Raw genomic sequence first — 20,754 nt, forward strand, 5'->3', positions numbered from 1 at the left:
AACTCTTTACGTAAGACCATACCTGGAACATTGAATTCTAAAATTCTGTTTGCAATTTTCTTTTTAGGAATGACAAGTTGATCATTTCACGGTCAATGTAGTTCTCACTCAATCACAATGGGTCATCGCCGTCCGGGCACTCAAATTTTCATAAATGACTTGCACTAGAATCCAAGAAATAAAACCATTTATCGTTTTATCAGAATTTTCCACGGTATTAGATTCTGTGAGTCGTACGTTACCCCTACTTGAGAACCCTTTTGATTTTTTGCGGGAGCGAGGCATCTTAGTTTCGGACTGAACGTTTTGAGTGACTGCCTTTTTGTCCACTGAACACTGCTATCTTTCGAATAGCTTTATACATTCATACCTTACCAATGGGAAAACATCTATCTTAACGTACTAGGTGTAACCTTTGATAATATTTTCGTTACTTTGGTTCTAGAAAGCAAGCACATCTTCTTTCTCTTCTGCTTTATCCTATATGTCGCTGTGGTATAGCTAGCTGTCTGCATGATTCATCACTTGTCTCCCATGTCTCGTCACTGCTGTGGCATCATTGCAATCATTTTGGACTTTTTCAGTCACTGCTGTTCATTTTCTTCAATTTCCAGTTTTGTTTTGTTCTTCAGTAATTGATCACCAGATGATACCGTCTTTTTGTTTCATTTCATTTTTGCGTTTCCGTCTTTAAAATTTGTATTGATTTGATATGTACTTTTTCTGTACATGAGTTTGGTTTGAGTATTAAACGTTCATTTGAAAAGCATCTTCTTCTTCTTCTTCTTCAAGTGTATCGAAACACAGAGTATCACCTTTGAACTGGTAAAGAACGCAATCATTGATTGAAAGATGCTTATAGGCCGTACCAGCAAATTTGGTGTTCGAAACGATGGCAAAACTGAAATTTTACTTTCTACTTCATTTTGTGATCGGAATGACAACTTAAGGAAATACGATGCGTCCAGCATTCATATCCTCGATCGTTGTGAGACCAAGGATTCCGGAGCCATTCTTGACTCACGGCCACTCTTTACATGTATCTTGGACTGACTGACCTCTTGTTCGAATACTTTTGACGTGTATCACATTTCTCAAATACGGAATAATTTATTTGGCGATCAGCCTTTGAGAAATTGTTTCCTCCCATTTTAATTTTCGTGAAACTCATGTTCGAGATGTACTGTACCCGTAAATGTTCAAGATATTCAGAAAATTGAATCGTCATTTTCGCGAGAGTTATAAGTCATTTCAAGCTTTGTTAATCGCATTCGCTTCCCTGTTTGTCCATGGACCGTATTCCACAGTTGGTTCTAATACCCTGTGCAAAATGCATTGATTTGGTTTGCGGAAATTGCTTACTCAACATAGCTCCCGTATACTCTCTTGCAAGTGTGAGCTAAAACCTCTACCATAAGCTTATGCGATCATTTACATATTAGCGTCGAATCCTTTCATTTCAAACTCTTACCAATATTGTCTGTTTTAACGCTAGTGTACTTCAAAAAAAATGAACGCATTTATAGTCACCGATGTTAACGTTTGTGCCCCATTATACGGAAACGTCTCGTGTGGGTTACATCTGGATATTAAAAATACTCATTCAAAGTGCGCGACACAAGCACATTGCTTACAAAAAACTACGCCCTCTCGCGCCGTGTTCAGCCGAAATGTTTAGGCATCGAACAATCAGTTTGTTGCATTTGACTCCACATCTGTACTTGCCTTCAAACAGATAATGAAAGTTCATCCTCCAGAGAACACAATGTCGAAGAAATTCAGGAAAGTTCAGCGGGCTTCACTGAAGACGCTGTACAGGATCACTCCTTGGAATTAAAGCTAGACAAATCTTCGAAGAGAAGAAAGACAAATCAATTCAGCTTTGGTGATCAAATTAAATTGGTAAAGAAGGCCTTGGCTGTGTCGAGAAGCGAACGGAATGTCCAAATGAAACGTAACGAGACAAACGAAGGAGAACTCGATGAGAAGACCGGAAAGTGGTCGTCAATATTGTTTCTGGAACCATGGCAAATTGGTTTAATTATCTCGATCATTAATATGGTTCTCTTATTAATAGCGTACGTTGTGAGATTGATTTACATGAAGATTAAGAAACGGCGTTGATTCGATATAATACATATTAAGGCCTGGGAGAGATCTCCTCTCAGTGTCAGCGATCATTGACAATAATTTGAATCCGAGGATATGCGGTAAAGAACGATATTGAGAGTCAAAAAGGCAATTCTATTTTCAAAATGGCAACAACTGCATATCAATATTGCTATACGTGTCACCTGTAAAATTGTATTAAAGGTTAAATGTTGGTTAATAATTAAAGGTATACAGTCATCTGTAATCTAAATATGCCCATATATGGTCAAAGAGGCGTTCCTTGGTATTCAAAATGCCCATGTGAGGGCGCTGTTTTTAAAAAGCGGCCACCCACTTAAAATCTGTGATTGGTTAGATTTTTTCTTTCCATGGTAACTGTGGTAAAATTGGAACAGGTGACAGTATACCTTTAAGCCTGCTTTTCAAAGCTGTGGTAAATTTTGAATTTTACGATTGCTGTAATTGAGGCTCTAAGAACAAGTTTTGAAGAGATCTCTTCTTGTAACTGGGTCAACTTTGAAGGTCATTTTACTTCGGTCGAATAAAAATTCTGTACTATCACACTCACACAACGTCTGTGTTATCGAGATGCTAATATTTTAATGTTACCAAACTCAAACAGGAGTACTCATTCATTTTCGGGTCACTTTAAATGATCTTGTAAAATAAAAAGGAAAATGGACAATGCAGTTTACCTGAACCTATCAGATAGCGAATTCAGTCATCTGGGAAATATCATAAAACTGCAACTGTAAAATTGCAGTTTATTGTTTCAGACTCGAGCGTTTATTTCTATACATCTCCATAGATTATTCCCAGTGCGGCTAGTATGATTGAATTGTTTCAACTTCTGGTCCACTACTTGTTGGTGCTTCTTTCAAAGTTCGTAAAGTGAGAAAAATTTTCACCCTCTTAGTTTTTCGAAAATCGAAAATTTTATTTTCCCCGTAGAGTTAACATAGGGGCGGCGGCCATTTTGAATTTCAAATATTGGCAATGTAAGGTAATATGTTTGTCCAGTACCAAAGTTTAGTAAGAGAATGATTAAATGTTTTGTTGGGGAAAATGGGAGCAAAAGTTCAGGGCTTTCACTTTCCGGGTGCGTTCTTTCTACCTTAACTGATATCCACACTGTTATAGAGACATAATTCATCGTTAGGTATTGTTTAAAGTAGGAACTTAGGAGAAGTTAGTTCAACATCTCATGTCTGACGTCATAAATCATAAATTAATATGTCATGTTGTTGTCACGTGTTGAAAATCCGCAGACGTTTTGGACTTGAATACCCAGTGAAAAGAAATGACGGTTGTTGACTGTCCACTTTCTATTAGTGCAAGATACGGGGCAGATTAGTATTAATTTATGCAAATTATATTTATGCGCATTGTTTCGGTATTGAAATTTTATGCTAATGATTTTTTATCAATGTGGAATGTTCGTCTGCCCCGATTGTGCATTATATACCCACTTTTACAGAGGATGCGAAGACGTTTATGGTTATTGATATAATTGTTTTAATTGTTCATCTTCATCCTGATCTACTAATCAGAGTAACCTTGTTTCTTAATATATCCTGAGATATTGACGTCAGAGGTTGGTTAAAACGCAAAGACTTTTGTTACTTGTTTATGACCTTATGGTGCAATTGAGTTGTTACTAAGGAATATTAAAAAATAGAATAGTTCTTCAAAACTGTTACCATATTGACAGGCCCTTACAAGCTATGACTAAGTTTTGGATGAAAGGATAAACTTTAAAGCCCACAGTTGAAAACATTCATTACTATGCATTACATTTGACTACTCTGTGCAGTTTATCATATGTGAAGATTTCAGTGCAGATATGCACATCAGTATCCACGGTTTTTGCTTTTCCGCATGGGGCTGCGATTTAATGTTTGCATGAGCAAACATTTAATCGCAGTGTAATCTTTATCTTGTTCAAAATTGCATATACAGTCCCAGCGGGTAGTTAATAATAGATGTATACACACATCTAAATTAGTACATTCTCACAGACTTATTTTAGCTTGGTAAAATCATAAAAATAATGCAAAAAGACACAGCCGAAGTGCATAGCCCACGTTTCATTTTCAATTCAAGCTACGATATTTACATCTCTGCTAAAAATCCCTTTCCATGCCATAAAGATGATAAACAGAATTGACGCAGGTTTAGGTTTGCGGCTAAAATTCTATGGAAGTCTTTCTGATTGGCCACAGTTTTGTACGAGTGAACTAAAAGTGTCTTGCTGAGGCCTCCAGCTACATGTATGTACTCCTGCCGTTACAATTAGCGTAGGCTTAGCGAAACCATAGCTCACCGGTGAGTAACATTGTTTGCTTCACTAAAATGCAATCACGCCCACAGTTTACTTAGTAGGTGTTGAAATTCATCGAAAGGAAGTGTTCTTTCGATTTAACAGACTGAGGAATCCACCGAAGTTCTTGTTATCGATTTGGCTTTCGAAATGTATTGCTCCTGTATCCCATGGTCAGACTAAAATCGTAACCTTTCACTTTTGCAAGGGTAGCATAGTAGAACTCCTGATGGCGCTTCATTACCAAATAACTTGATGTGATAAAAGTGTTCCGGACGGATAAAATCAACGTTTTTTACCAGATTACTAGGTCTCATACATTATGGAATGCCTTGAAATGTCAGCAGGATTCAGTCTTATGATCGAAGTGAATGTTTCAAATTTCGAATCCCTGTCACGTGGCATCACCCCGATGACAGATCATTTACACCTTGCTATCTGATCTCTCTCTCTCTCTCTCTCTCTCTCTCTCTCTCTCTCTCTCTCTCTCTCTCTCTCTCTCTCTCTCTCTCTCTCTCTCTCTCTCTCTCTCTCTAATGTTATATCATATTAGTCTCCATATTGATCGAAATAACAGGAAAGCTTATTTTATTTTATTTTTATTTTATTTTATTTTATTAATAATGACTTCCACAGCCGAGGCTATTTATGGAAGACTGTTAGAAAAGTACAGAATGCAGATCAAATCCCAGAGACAAGACACACAAACTTTAACAAGTACTAAGAAAACAAAGTTTTACAATACTTTTAAAACCGTAAGGATCTATGTCATGGTAGTCGTTAATAAGCAAATTAAATTGTCTCGGAATTCTACTGAAAAGAGAGTCACGAACACAATTGACTCTACCGAATGCCACACGAAACAAAACAGTACGCCGAGTTAAAAACCTTGGTGCATGAAGAACAAAATAGGAAGTTGGGGCATTAACATGAAACTTTGCATTTATGCTTTTGTGTAAAAGAAATTATCGAAAATAGTTCTTCTCGATTTTAATGACTGTATATTGTAAATATCACACAATAAGTTAATGTCATCGCTGTAAAAACTAGCAATTCTTTTATGAAGAAATGTTAAAAATTTATGCTGCACTCTTTCAATTCTGTCAGACTGGTGTTTACTTTTGCTATTGCAGATAACAGAAGCATATTCAAGTTTAGATGGTAAAGTACAACCGCCGTAGCTTCTGATAATGTATTTAGTTTTGTCGCAGGAAACAAGTACATTATTTTGCTTTTCTTCCTGGAGTGTTTTGAAATGCAAACTGTTAACTTTCTGTAAATATGCCACATCGTGTATGATAGGCGATTGTTGTTGTTGACGAAGGATTTCTCGTCCGGACCAGAATTTATTTGCCATATACCGTATAACATCCGACATTACAACATACTAGTACAGTGTACACTGTCTAGAGACACTTCGCGGCAGGGCAAGAAATTGTGTTTCACGAACAGAGCATCAAATATGAACAATACATCAAAGGTGACAAATATTAAATGTGGGGACAAAAAACTAGCCTGCATGTTATAGAAATAACGGGCGACGCGCTGACCATTAACGTTTATTTGTGGGCAAGGGCGAGAGGAAAGCCAAAAATTAACGGGCGAGGCTTGCCGAGCCCGTTAATTTGGCTTTCCTCGAAAATTTCAGGAGCGAACGACAACTGGGCCCCAGAAACTGAGCAATACGCGACGAACAGTCACGCGCGCTGTAAAAATTTGGCAAATCCGGAGATGTTTTTAGAAAAAAGTATCTCAACTTGACCTACAAGTGCTCCATTTCATTTTGTGATTGATTATGATTTACGTTTGAGCTGTAAAGTTACAATACTTTGAGTTGTTAATCTTATTATTCATATTCACGGGCATGTAAACAGACCATTACTGTGTATTTGTGGTCAGTCACGTGGTTCAGCTCGACCAATCAAAATGCGACGGGCAGGGCATGGTAATATAATACATGTTAACGGTTAAGGTAGTAGTATGCGCTTCGAAAGTGAAAGACTTAAACTTTTGCTCAAACTTTCCTTAGGGAATCTTTCAACCATTCTCTTTCAAAATCAAGAATAAAAATCGGGGATCACCGTGTAAATTGTGGTACTAGAGAAACAAATTACTCAAGATTTACCGAGATTTGAAATTCAAAATGGCCGCCATCCCTGTGTTAACTCTGGAGAGAAACAAAATTTTCGATTTTCGAAAAACTAAGCTGGTGAAAAGTTTTCTTAAGCCAAGAGCTTTAAAATGAATCCCCAAAAGTGGTAGATCAGAAAAGTACTGTAAAAGTTTGAGAGTCCGAATATCTGTCCCCGAGGCGCGTTCTACCTTAAGATTAATGTAATGCTTCAATGTTAACATGTATCGAATCCTTAAGTTAGTGTGTATATCTTCACCTTCGCTTTAATATTATGCATATTGGTCGCTGAGGGGGCTCACGGCATTTTTTGCAATGATGAGGTCACCCATCTGTCAGAGTATGAGGCCTGCCCCCCCTCCGCATCTACAAAATTACCCAACTTACCATGCCACCACGGAAACTGATCGCGCCCACAATTTACTTCGACTTCAAGAAAACTGAGTTGAGATAATAAAGTCGGCGAAGATATACACCTTGCATAATTGGTTCATCTTCATCAGTAACACTTCAGAGCTCAGCTGCAAAACACCCCGCCGATGCAGCAAATTTCGTCGGTGAAAAGTGCACAGATGAAAATTCAAGCGCTCACTGCTTACTCAAGTAAAATAGGAGACGGTGTTTCTCTCAGCATTCAGGAGTTACATTTCCTTGAAGCACATGCGTCAGGTCAACTATGTATGATGTGATTATGGCCAGAAGTTAACCAGATGATGTAGTGCACTCCCTCAGGCGGCTGTGGCAAAACTGCGCTAACATTGCAGAATATATGTTATCGGTACAAATAAAAACAATTGTGATCAGTCTCTCGTGTAGATATCTTGATCTACGGGCATTTTGCGTCGTGTCAGTTGCCAGGGAACAGCTGTTGCACACCTATAGTCCGTCAAATTTGAAATTTAATGTTAGATTGATTCTGCCTTGATCAATTCAACAAAGTCGCGTATTTCCTCGTAGACCGAGGCGTAGATGGTACAAACAACTTCCTTGGGCTGCAAAGCAGAAATAGATATACAGTGGCAGTACGATCAACGCAAAATACATCGTGTGAATCTTCACCTCTTTAATTATTGATAAAGTCGGCATATGCGAATTTGCACAACAGTTGGTGGAACACACGTATCATATGAAAAAACACATAAATAAGACGTTAATCACGACACACTATGTCCCTCGGGCGTTGCTTTTTTTTCTCAAGGTGGGGCCTAATTCAGAGCGAATTGATAAAATTTTCATGAAATCTGGATATAACATCAGAGTTTAATGATACGACTGTAATATTTTTGATCCGATGAAATTGATCATATCATCTACATTGTCTATTTGGGAGACCTTTATCGATATTCATGGTTGCCATGGCGAAAAGAGCCGCTCGAAGTCGTCCAATTAAACTGCGTATGAGCACCAAAAGGAAATCAACAATTTTTAATGAGTGACAAAACCTCAAAACGGCCGTTTAACGAGTAAGATCTCATGACGAAGTCACAGACGATGAAAATACTGCAGCGTCTTTCTGAATTCTTGAAGCTGAAACGGAATAGACGTGTCGAGTGATCTACTAATAATTGTGATTTCAGGACAGTCTGGGTTAACCGTTGTGATTAAAATTACACAAGGCTTTTCTCGCTGAAGAGATATCTAGGAGAGACATAGTTTCTAATGGCACCTTTCAAACGTTCTCGCGTCTGCTGTTATCAATGTCACCGTCTGTACTGTCTGACAGGAATCGCCATGGCAACCAGCTGCCGCCCCGATCCATCATGAGGCAAACGTCTTTTCAAAGATAGGAAAGTCGAGTATGTTGCCAGCATCTCCGTCCGTTAACCGTTTGCTCACTACTTACAACTCGATGCCCCTCTTCCGTCATCCAAATTTCGCTATTTAATTTCAGTGTCGACAGCTAGAAAAATAAGGGAACTTGACGATTTAGTAACCTTTCGTGGCTGAGTCAAAATAAGGTGTGTTTATGTTCAATTTTATCCTCGTTTTTTTGCCCCTAGGGATTTGGGTGTTATAATCTGTTAAGATGTGCATTATGACTCGTACTTTCGCGAAATGCAAAAAGGTCGTCGACTATCGCTGTTTCGTGGAAAGGTGTCGTTCATTTGGTTCGGTGAGTCGAAACTCAGCACAGCAGCAATGCGACCTGCCTACGATGTCAGATCGGTCGTTTCTAGACTTTGCGCCAGCATCTGTGACTGACATTTCAAGGAATTTCACAAAAGAATTGCATACTGCCACTAAATGGAAAGCGCATCTTGCTCGAGCCAGATCGTAAAATCTTTTACTGCGCCCGCTAGCAAAAAGTAAAGCTGAAGAAAATACCTTTGTGGGCAGTCGTTTTCACAACATTTAGGGCGTTGGCGCTTTCCCAGAATCCTCGTTGGAAATATTATCATGGCATAAAGTTGTAACCGGCGAAGGTTGTTTCATTCGTGAACTTGAAATGGCAAAGTCACTCAGTACCGAATGCGCAGGTCGCGAAGTAAGGTGGCGTATTCCGCCCAGATTTGCCGCGAGTCACCGGTGACATTAATAGGAATTAGCGCAAGACCCGCATCCAGCGGCTTACGACTGCGCAGTAGCGATCACACTTCATCGATTTTGTCCTGCCGCGCATATTGAAACTCGCGCATTACACAGCATTTCAACTTGCAAGAAGACGGGGAAACACCTATCCACGTATATAACATCATTTCAAAACGCATATCCTTATTTGCACTGTCAAATGGGCGTCTTCTTTGTTGGAATCTATGTTCTGAATGAGGATTTTCTAACCAACGAGTGAAGCTATAGTACCTACATGGATCGAAGCGGAGAAGACCGGATCGAACCAGGAGACGGACCGTCCATTTCTTACGGCGATATGTGTGAACAGGTTTGCCGCAATGGAAGCTGTCGGAAGCGTGTCCTTCATTGCTAAATTAAGAATTAATATAAGGCAGTGTTGCGCCTTCATTAAGTGTGTTATTTATTGGAAGCGGTTGTAATCTACGTATCCTTAGAGCTGGACAACACAATAGATCGTCAAAATGCTGAACATGGGCGCAGTCAAGGCTTTCGACGTCTTTCTGGACGACCCGGTAGAAGTATACCACGTCGGCGAAACCATAACCGGGCACGTTGTGGTCTGTTTGACCAAGGACCTAGCAATGAGAGGTATGTAAGCTCACGTTTAGTCTAGACCTGGTTTTACACTGCATGTCTGAAGAGCTATTGTAGACGATTTTTGAACCGTCGGCAAGCAATCTGCCATCGAGATGTATCAATTCCCAACTTTCCTGTGCTATGCACAGGATGACAAACGATCCACGACACGGTGAATTTATGGTCTTGTTTGTGCTCAAAAAGTAACATCATCCCGGTTTTTTATTAATTCGAGTAATCGGGGTTCCCTTACATTCGCTCAGAAACAGAAGGCTTGTTGCTTCGAAAAATAGACACTCCTTTTGATGATAAAATATATATTACCTCGGGGAATATTCAAACAGCAAAGAGCTAAATTACATTGCTAGTGTAAAGGGCAATGAAAAGCGAAAGAAATATATTTGAGATTTTTCTTCGTTAAACAATAAAAGAACCTTATTATGCGTTTTCCGAGTGAATTCCCCTGAATACAAATCGCTAAGTTAGCTATCTGATGTTGTAAATGTGCCATGCTAGCGACGGCTTGCTTCGTGACTGCTCACCATAATCTGTTGGCGCATCGAACCCCACAACCGACAGAACGCCGGAACCAGTAAAGAAACTTACCTGTGACAGCAAATAGAGCTTCAATCGATCAACAAGACGACCGCAAGGAATCGTCGAACCTCAATAATTTCAAAACGTGTAAAATCAACGGGAGGAGTCGCGTTAGCACGCAGGTCACGAAATTGCGCTCCTGTCTCAAGATTACCCTGTCTATTATTATTATTACGTTCCACTATAACAGGCGATAAAAATGGATATTTTCATTGAGTCCTCACGACAGAAAATTAATCATAGTGGATAATGAAAAAGAGACAATGGCTTTATTTTCTCGGCGCATCAGCCCTTGACCCATTTCAGTGGCCGTCCCCTATCGTAAACATAATCTTCCAATTATCCCTCCCTTCAATATTAATCAAATAGTTTACCCATTGTTTTTGCGTGCATAGGTGATGAGAGGGTGAACAAAAAAACCGAATTTTCACCTAGATTTTACAAACTCTTCACAAAGATCTCGAGGCCACAGTCTGAAAGTAGGTCTTCCAGCTAAATGCTTATTAATGGGTTTGAGTACGTCTGATTGACTTTCTGGTCGGTGATTCACCTTTTTAGCTGCATGGACCTTCACCCTTTGACCTCTTGACCGACCTGGGAAAACGAGGACGTGGGCGAACAGCCTTGCTTTTTGAAGAATGATGGGTTTTTTGCACTTAGATAATAGTCTATTTTCTAATTCTGCTTCGGTTTGTATTAAAAATAGACACGTGCCATGGTTCTTCCTGTGATTATTGTATTTGTGTGAAACGAGTGACAAGAAAAATTTCACTCTGTTTTAATTCAGAGATAATATACTTGTTTCTGCTGTCTATGTTTAACGCGAGTCCTGACAGTGACGTATGTAGTAGTCGGCTGAGCTAACATGGCTAAGAACAGAGCGGAAAACAAGGTGTTGGATCGGTAGCAAACGCCAAGGCTTGAAATCTGCTATAGGGAGGGAGAGCTGGCTATTTATTTGGTACGCTGAGATGTGGTGTGTTTTTTTTTCAAAATGGAAACAGAAAGATTTAAAAAATTGGCGGTTTGGTGTCTGCTTATTTAAACTTTGCATATAAGTCACTGGGTGAGCGAAATAGGATGATTTTGAGGAGTCGGTGGATAAATATCGACAGGTAAGCGAGTCAACACCAACCGTGCACAAATAATACAGACGCATCTCCCAATGAACATTGATGCATGTAGTTAGATGAAGTCTTTCAGTGGTGAACATTGTTTGTGTGAATGAAATTCGGCAACTCATCATCGTCTTAACGTCTATAAAAATGCTGACAAAATTGACGTCAGTGTAAGCTATCTGATACCATTTGCAATCATTCTTGGCGGCATGAACACACAGATTGCGATTTGATCGAGATAGCCTACAGTCACCTAACCATTTTCTCACTTAAACGTCTTACCTAAGCTTGTTGGAGATTTTGTTGACTTTGCACAATAACTAAGGAGTGTCATTCATCTTAAGATTTGTGATAAACTGCATTTCAAAATACAGCATCCGGTGTGGTATTCGATAATGCATCAAAGATCGGTGTGAATAATAAAACCATATAGGGGACAATACTTGATAAATTGTCGTTATTTTTCTTGTACATTTTTAATTCTTCGTGCGACTGAAATTACAACACTTCACAATGCTATCACTAATGCTTATTGAATCCTGGTCAGGACTGAAGTTGTCGACAAGGTTGGCTATTGCTCAAAGGTTGTTCAGGCTGACTTGTGCTTTTAGCAGTAGAAGAAGAAACTATATAATTGCAAAAAAGAACAGTCGTTGTAGATAACATATTAAAACTAACAGGTATGCAGCTTTAAACAAGGTGCTGCGTTTCATTTGTTTTTGTCTATTTTCTCTAGATACACAGTAAAACTGAGCTCTCAATCTAATTTTAGAGATCAGTTTAATCACTTTCGGTGACAACAATGTACATTTGAAATTAACAATATTAGAGTGTTAACATGCGCTATGGCAAAGATATAGCAAATTAACTTGAAGGCAGTATTTGCCTAGGGCGACATACTAGTATTGGGTAGCGGCGTTATTGCAGAATGCGGATATTGGGGACATGACGTGGCCTTTTTCATTTAGTTTGCTGTCTAAATGTGTTCTCTGACACTTTAACTCACTGCCATGAAGCATTCTACCTCAAACGCGCTTGCTCATCACCTTATTGCTCAATAACACTTCAAAATATTCGGCGGCCATTTTTTAATATTCAACTGCAGTCATTTATGTCTTTATCATACTACTACTACTACTACTACTACTACTACTACTATCATCATTTTCTATTCTGAACAATTCTGTTACTTGTCACGTTGACCCCAATGACCTTCCTGTAGGATGAAGTAGAATTCAATTTATAACTTAGCGGCATATTGCACGTGACAGTTTATTTTTTGTAAAAACAATGGAAGTGGCTTGTATAATATCTTATTAATGTTTAGACTATTCGACGACTTAAGTTTTTCGTACAGAAAAGAAACGTTTTTTGTACATGAGAGACATTCATCCTTGAGTTGATAACGTCGATGTTAATATGTATGTATGTACGTATGTATGTACGTATGTATGTATGTATGTATGTATGTATGTATGTATGTATGTATGTATGTATGTATGTATGTACGTATGTACGTATGTATGTATGGAAATACAGTACTTTTTTATCTGAAACAGTTAAGCTTGTCCACGGTGCATACAGCTCCATTGAATAATGTCGAGCAATCAATTGCTAGCCCATCAATTCGTCAAAAAACCAATCAACCCGTTCGTTCGTCCGTCCGTCCGCCCGCCCACCCCTGTACCCACCAACCCAGCCATCAATTCTAAGAAGCCATGTATGCGTTCATCAATGCATTAAACCATGCATCCATCCATCCATCGAGCCATCCATTTACTCACTCACCAAGTCGGCAGTACAGCAGACTCCATCTGCCATTTGCATGGCACAGTATTGTTTTATTCGGAAATCATGGCCTATCCACATGTTCTCACGTTCGCTTCTGATTTTTCCTGAAAGGGGTTCGAATATACCCAAGGCATCCGTCCACCATATTTCCCGGAATAGCTGTCCGTCCATTCCACTTGGCTTACCAATTGCTGGTAAATTTTCCGCAATGAAGGCGTTCTGATGACATGGTCACAAGCATAAACGCAGCGAAAAGCGCCATGTCAAGTCTGTGGTGCCCATGACAACAATCACATGCCCATGGCAACAAGAGTTGAGCGATAATGATGGGCGTGTTGCACGAGTCTCTGGTGTAAACAACAAAATTGGCGATATCATTTTATTCGTGTAGTATTGGGTGGCCATTTAATGCTGATTAAGCTCGGGCGAAGATTCAGTGTAATAGACGTCGACGATAGAGCAGATGTTATATACTAGGTGTACATTTCATGCTCTGTAAAGTCGGCAAATAACATGCTTGCAAAATCGTAAGACGTGTTCGGCATCCCAATGGAGCGAAACGAAATATTACTCTGAAAACACCAGTTAATGACGCATGCCAGATGCGGAACGAAGCACATTCCCAGAATTACCAGATCAGGCTGACTGCATGATACTCTGTATTCCTTCGTATTCTATCGACCTGGAAACTCTGACATGTATTGTCGTTAGTGATGCTATAATATTCCAGTTGTTACATCACATTCAGAGAATACACGTGGTTCCACAACCTGCCGCTGTCAGACTCCTTTCCAAGGGCGTCTCTCTGAAAGTGATCCTTCGCAATTACCCGGCCGCTCATAATCACTTAGCGCTCCTAAATGCAAGTCAATTGAATGACTTAGCAGCCGTTTCAACGAAATGCCATTTCTCAATAGGATAATGTATGATATAGTCATGTACACACCTGAGTCGCTTATATGTCTCACTTTGATCAATCGCTTCAGCAATCCATGATTGTCTCTGATCAAATTGTTGAGGTAAACGGATTCATCTTTTATCGTCTGACATCAATTTCAAAAATCTTCGGGGAGTTGGAAAATCATCGACTCAATAATTCGTAATAGTGTCTTTCCGCATCTTTGACATGTGAAGGGAATACTCGTGAGTTTCTCTTTAATCTGGCGTAACAAAACCAAGATTAGACGAAACGAAACTATCTGCCTGAGTGAAAGTATGCCTTGCATGCCAGACACTATTGGCGGCCATTGCGGTTCTGTAAATTGGTTTCACACCATTTCATACAGTACATTTAACTCGAAAGCCTTGTTTTATTTGACGAAAAGCTCGTGTCTGCCTTTTTTCACTAAAAAATACAGGTGTCACCCTTCAAAGGGCTTTATCAAGAATTAGGATCCCTCTTTTATTTACTGAAAGCTTCCTTTGTTTTGCTCTTCTAAAACCTCTTCCCATCAGCCTGAGCGATAGCGTCACGCCCTTCTCCTGAGGACTACCATGTGCAAGTTAGATGTCTGTTTCTGGGTTGGGATTCTACTCAATGTATGCAATGCACACAATATGTTACCCACTGTGAGGAAGGAATGTTGAAGAATTAATGATCTGAAGAGATTATGATAATATTTTTCAGTATAAGTATCACATCCCTGCTCCCAGTTCCTCTCAGACTGTTATCTTTCTTTCGACGATAACGAGTTATTTACTTCCAAAACCTTTCGCGAGAAATTGAAAGAGCTTATCAAATCTTTGAAAAGATTTAAATGACCCCACACTTTTCATATCGTCAATGGGTGTCTAGTTCACTCATACTTGTTGCATATCAACCATAAGTCACGGTAACGTACGGAGTTAAGCTATGTGCCTCAAGGACAGATATTCAGACTCTCAATTTTTCTTCAAATACTTTTCTGGTCCTACCACTTGTGGATGCTCATTTTAAAGCTTTTGGAGAAAGAAAACTTGCCACCGTCTAAATTTTGTTAAATTGGAAAATTAAATAATCCCCCTTTAAAGAGGCACTCCCACTTGGTAACATTTTTAAAACGTAATTTTTTAATGCCAACGGTCGATATTTGACGTGGCGACTGCGCGCGGATCGCGAGATATAGATAAAAACATGTCCTCAAAAGAGTAAAGTTTGAATTCCGGTGGCCCACCTAAATTCAGCGTCCGAACATCGAACGTTCGGCACTGGGGCCGTTGTCAACTAAGCTATGGAGTACGAGTCTACGCTAACGCTGCTGTACGCCAAAGTACCAGGTCCGTATCGGTGATCGGTTATGCCCCGTGGGGCAAAGTCGAGTCTTACTGACTCGGAGAAAAAAAAAAAACGGAAAACAAAGTTTGCTTATTCTACCAGATTTCGCATAGGTGACCAGCACATACGTGCGGTTGATACATAGCGGCCACCGCGTGGTATGCGCGCATACCACGCGCGGCGGCCGCTATGTATCGAACCACGCGTAACTGTGTGGCAGACGACAAAATGTAGTCGAGGCGGCTAATATTTAACACGTAAAAACTGATGTTTATGTGGTATTGGTTAAAAATATAATACAACTGATTTAGAATAATGAAAACGAAAAATTAAATTTAATTACCTGGGGTAAAGGCATAATGCTGTATATAAAGTCTTTGCAGTGGGAAGTGAATTCATTGCGTCGTTCGAACTTATTATAGACTCCCTAGAATATCATCAATCAGCACAATAACAAACCTTCGGGGGATTTCGGGTCAAAATCAGACACAATCGTAAAACTTCGGGATGTGAAAAATACGCTCGGGAAATGACATGTTTTTATCGATATCTCGCGAACCGCGCGCAATCGCCACGTCAAATATCGACCGTTGGCATTAAAAAAATGTGTTTTAAAAATGTTACAAAGTGGGAGTGCCTCTTTAAGTTAACACATTATGGTAGCCATTTTGAACTTGAATTTCAAATAACGGTAAATGTGAGTTTAGTTTTCCCAGTACCAAAATTGTCATAGCGACGCCTGATTTCTATTTCTTGATTTATGGGAGAAACGTTGAAAGTTTCATTGAGGACTTATCGTAACTCCAAAAAAGCGAGTAAAACTGTGGTCTTTCTTTGAAAGTCGGATTAATTTTTTTTCGAGACTGCCCCACGAAATAAAAATGCAATGAACATAGTAAGATTTTAAAGAAAGAAAGTTTGTATACGATTCAAGATGTGGTCGAGAAATTATTTTCATAAAATCCACGCCACAGGAAAGGAAAAAAGCTGCCAATCTACAGAATATAATTCTGTTATATATAGATAAATAAGAGTCAATTGCTCTTTAAAATTAAACAGATAAGTGCCATCGAACCAAACTCATTCGATGAAGACCAAAACCTTATTTTAAGACCTCAAGTCTTTGCCTGTGTCGCCCAGCACTGTATAAGATACGTGGAAATTTCCACATTGCTATACTCAGACGACATATGAATTGTGCATCAGCAACAGATATTTACCGACTACGACAGAATCACACGTTCATTTTTTAATGACTGGATGCAACAAATTGGACACAATGTGTCAGATTGCGGCGTCGAAGTTGCGGCGTCGAAGGGACGAGATGAGATGAACTATACTTAATTTGACATTAATGCATCGATCACAGTATTACCGCCTCTATGAAATCGCGGTTGTATGAACCATTCACGGCCAGTTGCTATGGTTACGAATTACAAATTAGTAGCAAATGTTCAAGTCATAGGAACTAATCAAAATTTAACTTTGTTTTATTCACTGAATGAATACTTTAATTATTATTATTATAATAATAATAATTATAATAATAATAATAACAAGGCAGTATTGCTGAAGGCAATGAGTACTTGGGCCGTGATAGAGTAATTTTGAGGACAATATATACTACTATTCAAATATGGTCTTGAATTTCCTCCTGTCAATTAGGCATTTGATTAACTGGTTATTAACGAAGCAATGGCATGACAACGGCAAAATCTGTCTAGCAACTTTTGTGGAGTTTGAGGCAGGGGTTCTTTATTTATAGTGAAAATTGCTTAAACTCCTTAAATATTCAAATTACAGCAAATTCTTTTTGTTCTCGATGGTAGATGTCTAATATTTAGATGGGCATATTTAGATTTCTACCCTATAGTTATCCCTATATACCAAAAATCGGACATCCAGCTCTATTGGCTTGCTCAGAATTAGATATGCACATAATTAATGAGGTACAATATGTGGTGTCATAAGATGTCCCATCATACCAAATATGAAGGGTGTAGCACTTGTGGTTACTGAGTTGTGGACAAATATATCTATTTGAGGTCAAAGGTCAATGAGGTCACGTGACATTTTGTCAAAATAATTGTATTGCTAAGTTATTCCTATATACGAAAAAATCAGACCTCTAGCTCTATTGGCTCGCTCGCTTGAAAACAATCTCATAAACCTGGCCATATGGGCAACTGTGTATGGGCAGCTGGATACTTGACTTCCCGGAGAAGGCGAGCTGTCACGTTCAAGCTCAGGATTATTTGTCGATCAAATTTCAGTAAATTTACCTTACCTAGATGAAATTTTGTCTATAGGCTGAAATTTCGCCGAATTTTGACGAAATTGCATCGATTTTTCAGGTTCATATCCGACATTTTTGAGTGCAGACAGAAATATTAGCTTTGAGGCAACATGGCTGCGACCCCATGTTGACCCCGGTATCTGCTAAAGTGCGGGTTGCGGGTGCGGGCTGCGGGTTTTTAGAATTATGGCTAGATTTCTAATATATGTAATATGGCATATAGTATATAAGAAATAAAACCTTTAGAAGGTGTCTATTATCAATAATGATGATCAGGTCTATCGTACAGTATCCCTTTTCCTGCGAAGTCCATATTTCACCATCAGGTCAAGATGGTTAAAATTAATGAAACACAACTATATGGTGTATTTTAACATAATACTGTACATTTGAAGGCTGTTGAAAACATATATGCTGTAAACTTGATTTTTTGGACTAAAGATGCTATAACAGACCAAACCAAATGGGTGAAAATACGTCATGTTTCTGAAAAAATCAAAATCTGCTAAACTAAAAGCGGCGATTCCGATGGACCAATTTATTTATTCCGAGCTGCCTGGCCATTACAAATAATTAGGGATCTGAATCACTTTTCTTTCTTGCCATGGATGTGAGTGAGAAATATACGTAATACCAGACTGACAAAAAAAAAATCGCGCCTCGGAAATGTCGCCACTTATCGCGGAATGAAAATTGTTACATTTCTAGTATCAGGCCATAGGAAGTAAATTCTTTGTAATGCAACCATTCACAATTCGGTTCCAGGGCAACTCATACAGAAATTAAACAATGCCTAGTTAAATGCAATGCATAAGGAAAGATTTGACTTAAAAAAGCGTAGAAGTGATGTGTATTGTAAATGCCGTGTATTTTTCATGAAATCTTTAAAAGAAAAAGACGTACAACAAAGGACTTAGTTTACTTTGCCGTTTCGGTTCAAGCGAGGTCGCGACCTCAGAGAACGACATTCTGCTAACATTTTACGCGAGAATTTCAGTGGGAAAAACACGCCGGTGCGTTGCCTTATTTTCAGGAATCGATCTAATAGGAATATTTTTGGATGAGTTTGTGTTCTGCAGCTCTCAATAATTTATCTCCTAATATCATGCACGTATGACTTGCACCTGCAGTATGATAGTCGCTCCATGCCGGTATGCCCCTTCAAGCATTTGATCCAGCGTGACTTTGAAAAGTTTCCTAGGACTATAATCGTGTTCACCACAATAAAATTATTGAAACGGCGTTGAAAACGATTTTGAAAATTGTGCTTTTATCGGCGGTTGAACTAATCTGAAGTGTGAGAAGGGCGAAAATGATATCAAAAAACACACATTTTTTCATGCCCGCAACCCGCAGCCCGCAACCCGCAAAATAGCGCATCCGGTTGACCCCTAGCCCTGCGTACGATGCTATGTGCTACAGCTAACACACAGCATCGTACGCAGGGCTAGCGAGAGAGTTGCCGACATCGACGGTTATTTACGAGAAGTGAATAAAAGACTGTCATTTTTGGAAGCGATCGAGTAGCTGAGGTAGGCTGGGATACGACTTGGGCCCAAGAACGCTGAATTTCGGCAGTAATTTGGCTTTTTACGTGAAGTCCCAAAATGGATTTGAAGTCACCGACCCTACGTACGGGTCTTTGCAGGGCTGTGCGGGGCGATTAGCTGTAGCGGAACACACAGCATCGTACGCAGGGCTAGTTGACCCCAAGTGAAAATGTGTTCGCGATCAAATCTTCCTATATTTTTTTCAGAATTTTCGACAAAATCATTGCTTCTTAAATCTTTTGTAAAATATAAAATACTAAAATAAAAATGCGATGTGCCATGTCTCCAGATTTCTAAAACATCGTTCGTTGACCGTTCGACGGAATACTCATTTTGCAAACTTGTGACGCAGTTGAAATTCAATACTGACCGCCAAATAATCTTAATGAGACGAGATCATTCTAGACCCCGGTTCTAGACATCCTCCAAATTATCCAACCATTCGCGTTAGAGTTCAGCTCGCTTAGAGTATCATAACATTCTTCGGCCTTCGTTTAGATCGACCCTAATCTCTCCCATTTAGGAAATAAATACACAAGCTACCTCGACAAAACTTCGTGCACCATCCAGGACCCAAACGCACTACAAATCTGTCTTGACGTCATCATCTCCTTACATGGTAATCGGCATACCGTATTTTTAGCAAAGGAGACACAGAATACGTCGGAGTATTCAGTTTCAAAACGTATTAAATTGTGTGATGTTGTCAAAAAAAGGTAATGTTACTGCAGTGGTATAAATTACAAAACACAAAAGTTCAAATCAGTTTATTTTGGACTGGCTTTACCCAACATTTCATATTGTTTCTTATGCCAGATTTGACCACGTACTTACTGGCGACCCCTTTACATGCAAATTTTGTGTCAAATGGTGTGTTCTCCTGGAAAAACAAACGTACGATTTCTATATGAAGGAGGCGAAATTTGCCCTCAAAACTCGAAACCACCCCTTACGGGGTGTACCTAGCTATTTTGAACGAGCTTCTCGAATCTGCAGCTCTATTTCGAAATGATGGTCTGGTTTTCTCAGCTCAAGGATAAGTGTTCTTCATCGCTGTGGGCATTACTATTCTCAACTGGGGGTACAGTTTCCAGTCGTAATGTTTTTCATTGTGTCCGGGATATAAACCTTTCCTTTTCAAACTTTCACTGTGATTAACACTAGTCCACATCTTGTCAGTGATTAAACATGTTTCAAGTTTAAATGTTAAATTCTGGTCTCGAGCCCTCCTGTTCGACCAAACTGAAATTACCCCTCCCACTTTGGCTCGTCCAGTGGGTGTAGCAAGGGTCGTGCCATCGCTTAGGAAGCGGAGGGTGCATTAATTGTTGCATTTCGATGCACATTTTGATTATATTCAGAAGATTTTGTGGCAAAAACTCAGATAGAGAAGCATTTATATTCACATCTCACTTATTCATGACTGGCTGAGAGCAGC

The 20,754-nt window shown here is 39.3% G+C and overlaps 1 protein-coding gene across 1 annotated transcript in view; it reads left to right on the top strand.

Moving 5' to 3' along the window:
• The first annotated feature begins 9,196 nt into the window (after positions 1-9,196).
• The window catches only part of LOC139138744 (arrestin domain-containing protein 2-like), a 46,650-nt gene continuing 35,092 nt past the window's right edge, over positions 9,197-20,754 (top strand). The window contains exon 1 of the mRNA XM_070707256.1: positions 9,197-9,722. Coding sequence (XP_070563357.1) covers positions 9,596-9,722 — 127 coding nt within the window. The 5' untranslated portion in view covers positions 9,197-9,595. The remainder of the gene's footprint in view (positions 9,723-20,754) is intronic.

Source organism: Ptychodera flava, chromosome 8, assembly GCF_041260155.1.
Source record: "Ptychodera flava strain L36383 chromosome 8, AS_Pfla_20210202, whole genome shotgun sequence".
Lineage (NCBI taxonomy): Eukaryota > Metazoa > Hemichordata > Enteropneusta > Ptychoderidae > Ptychodera > Ptychodera flava.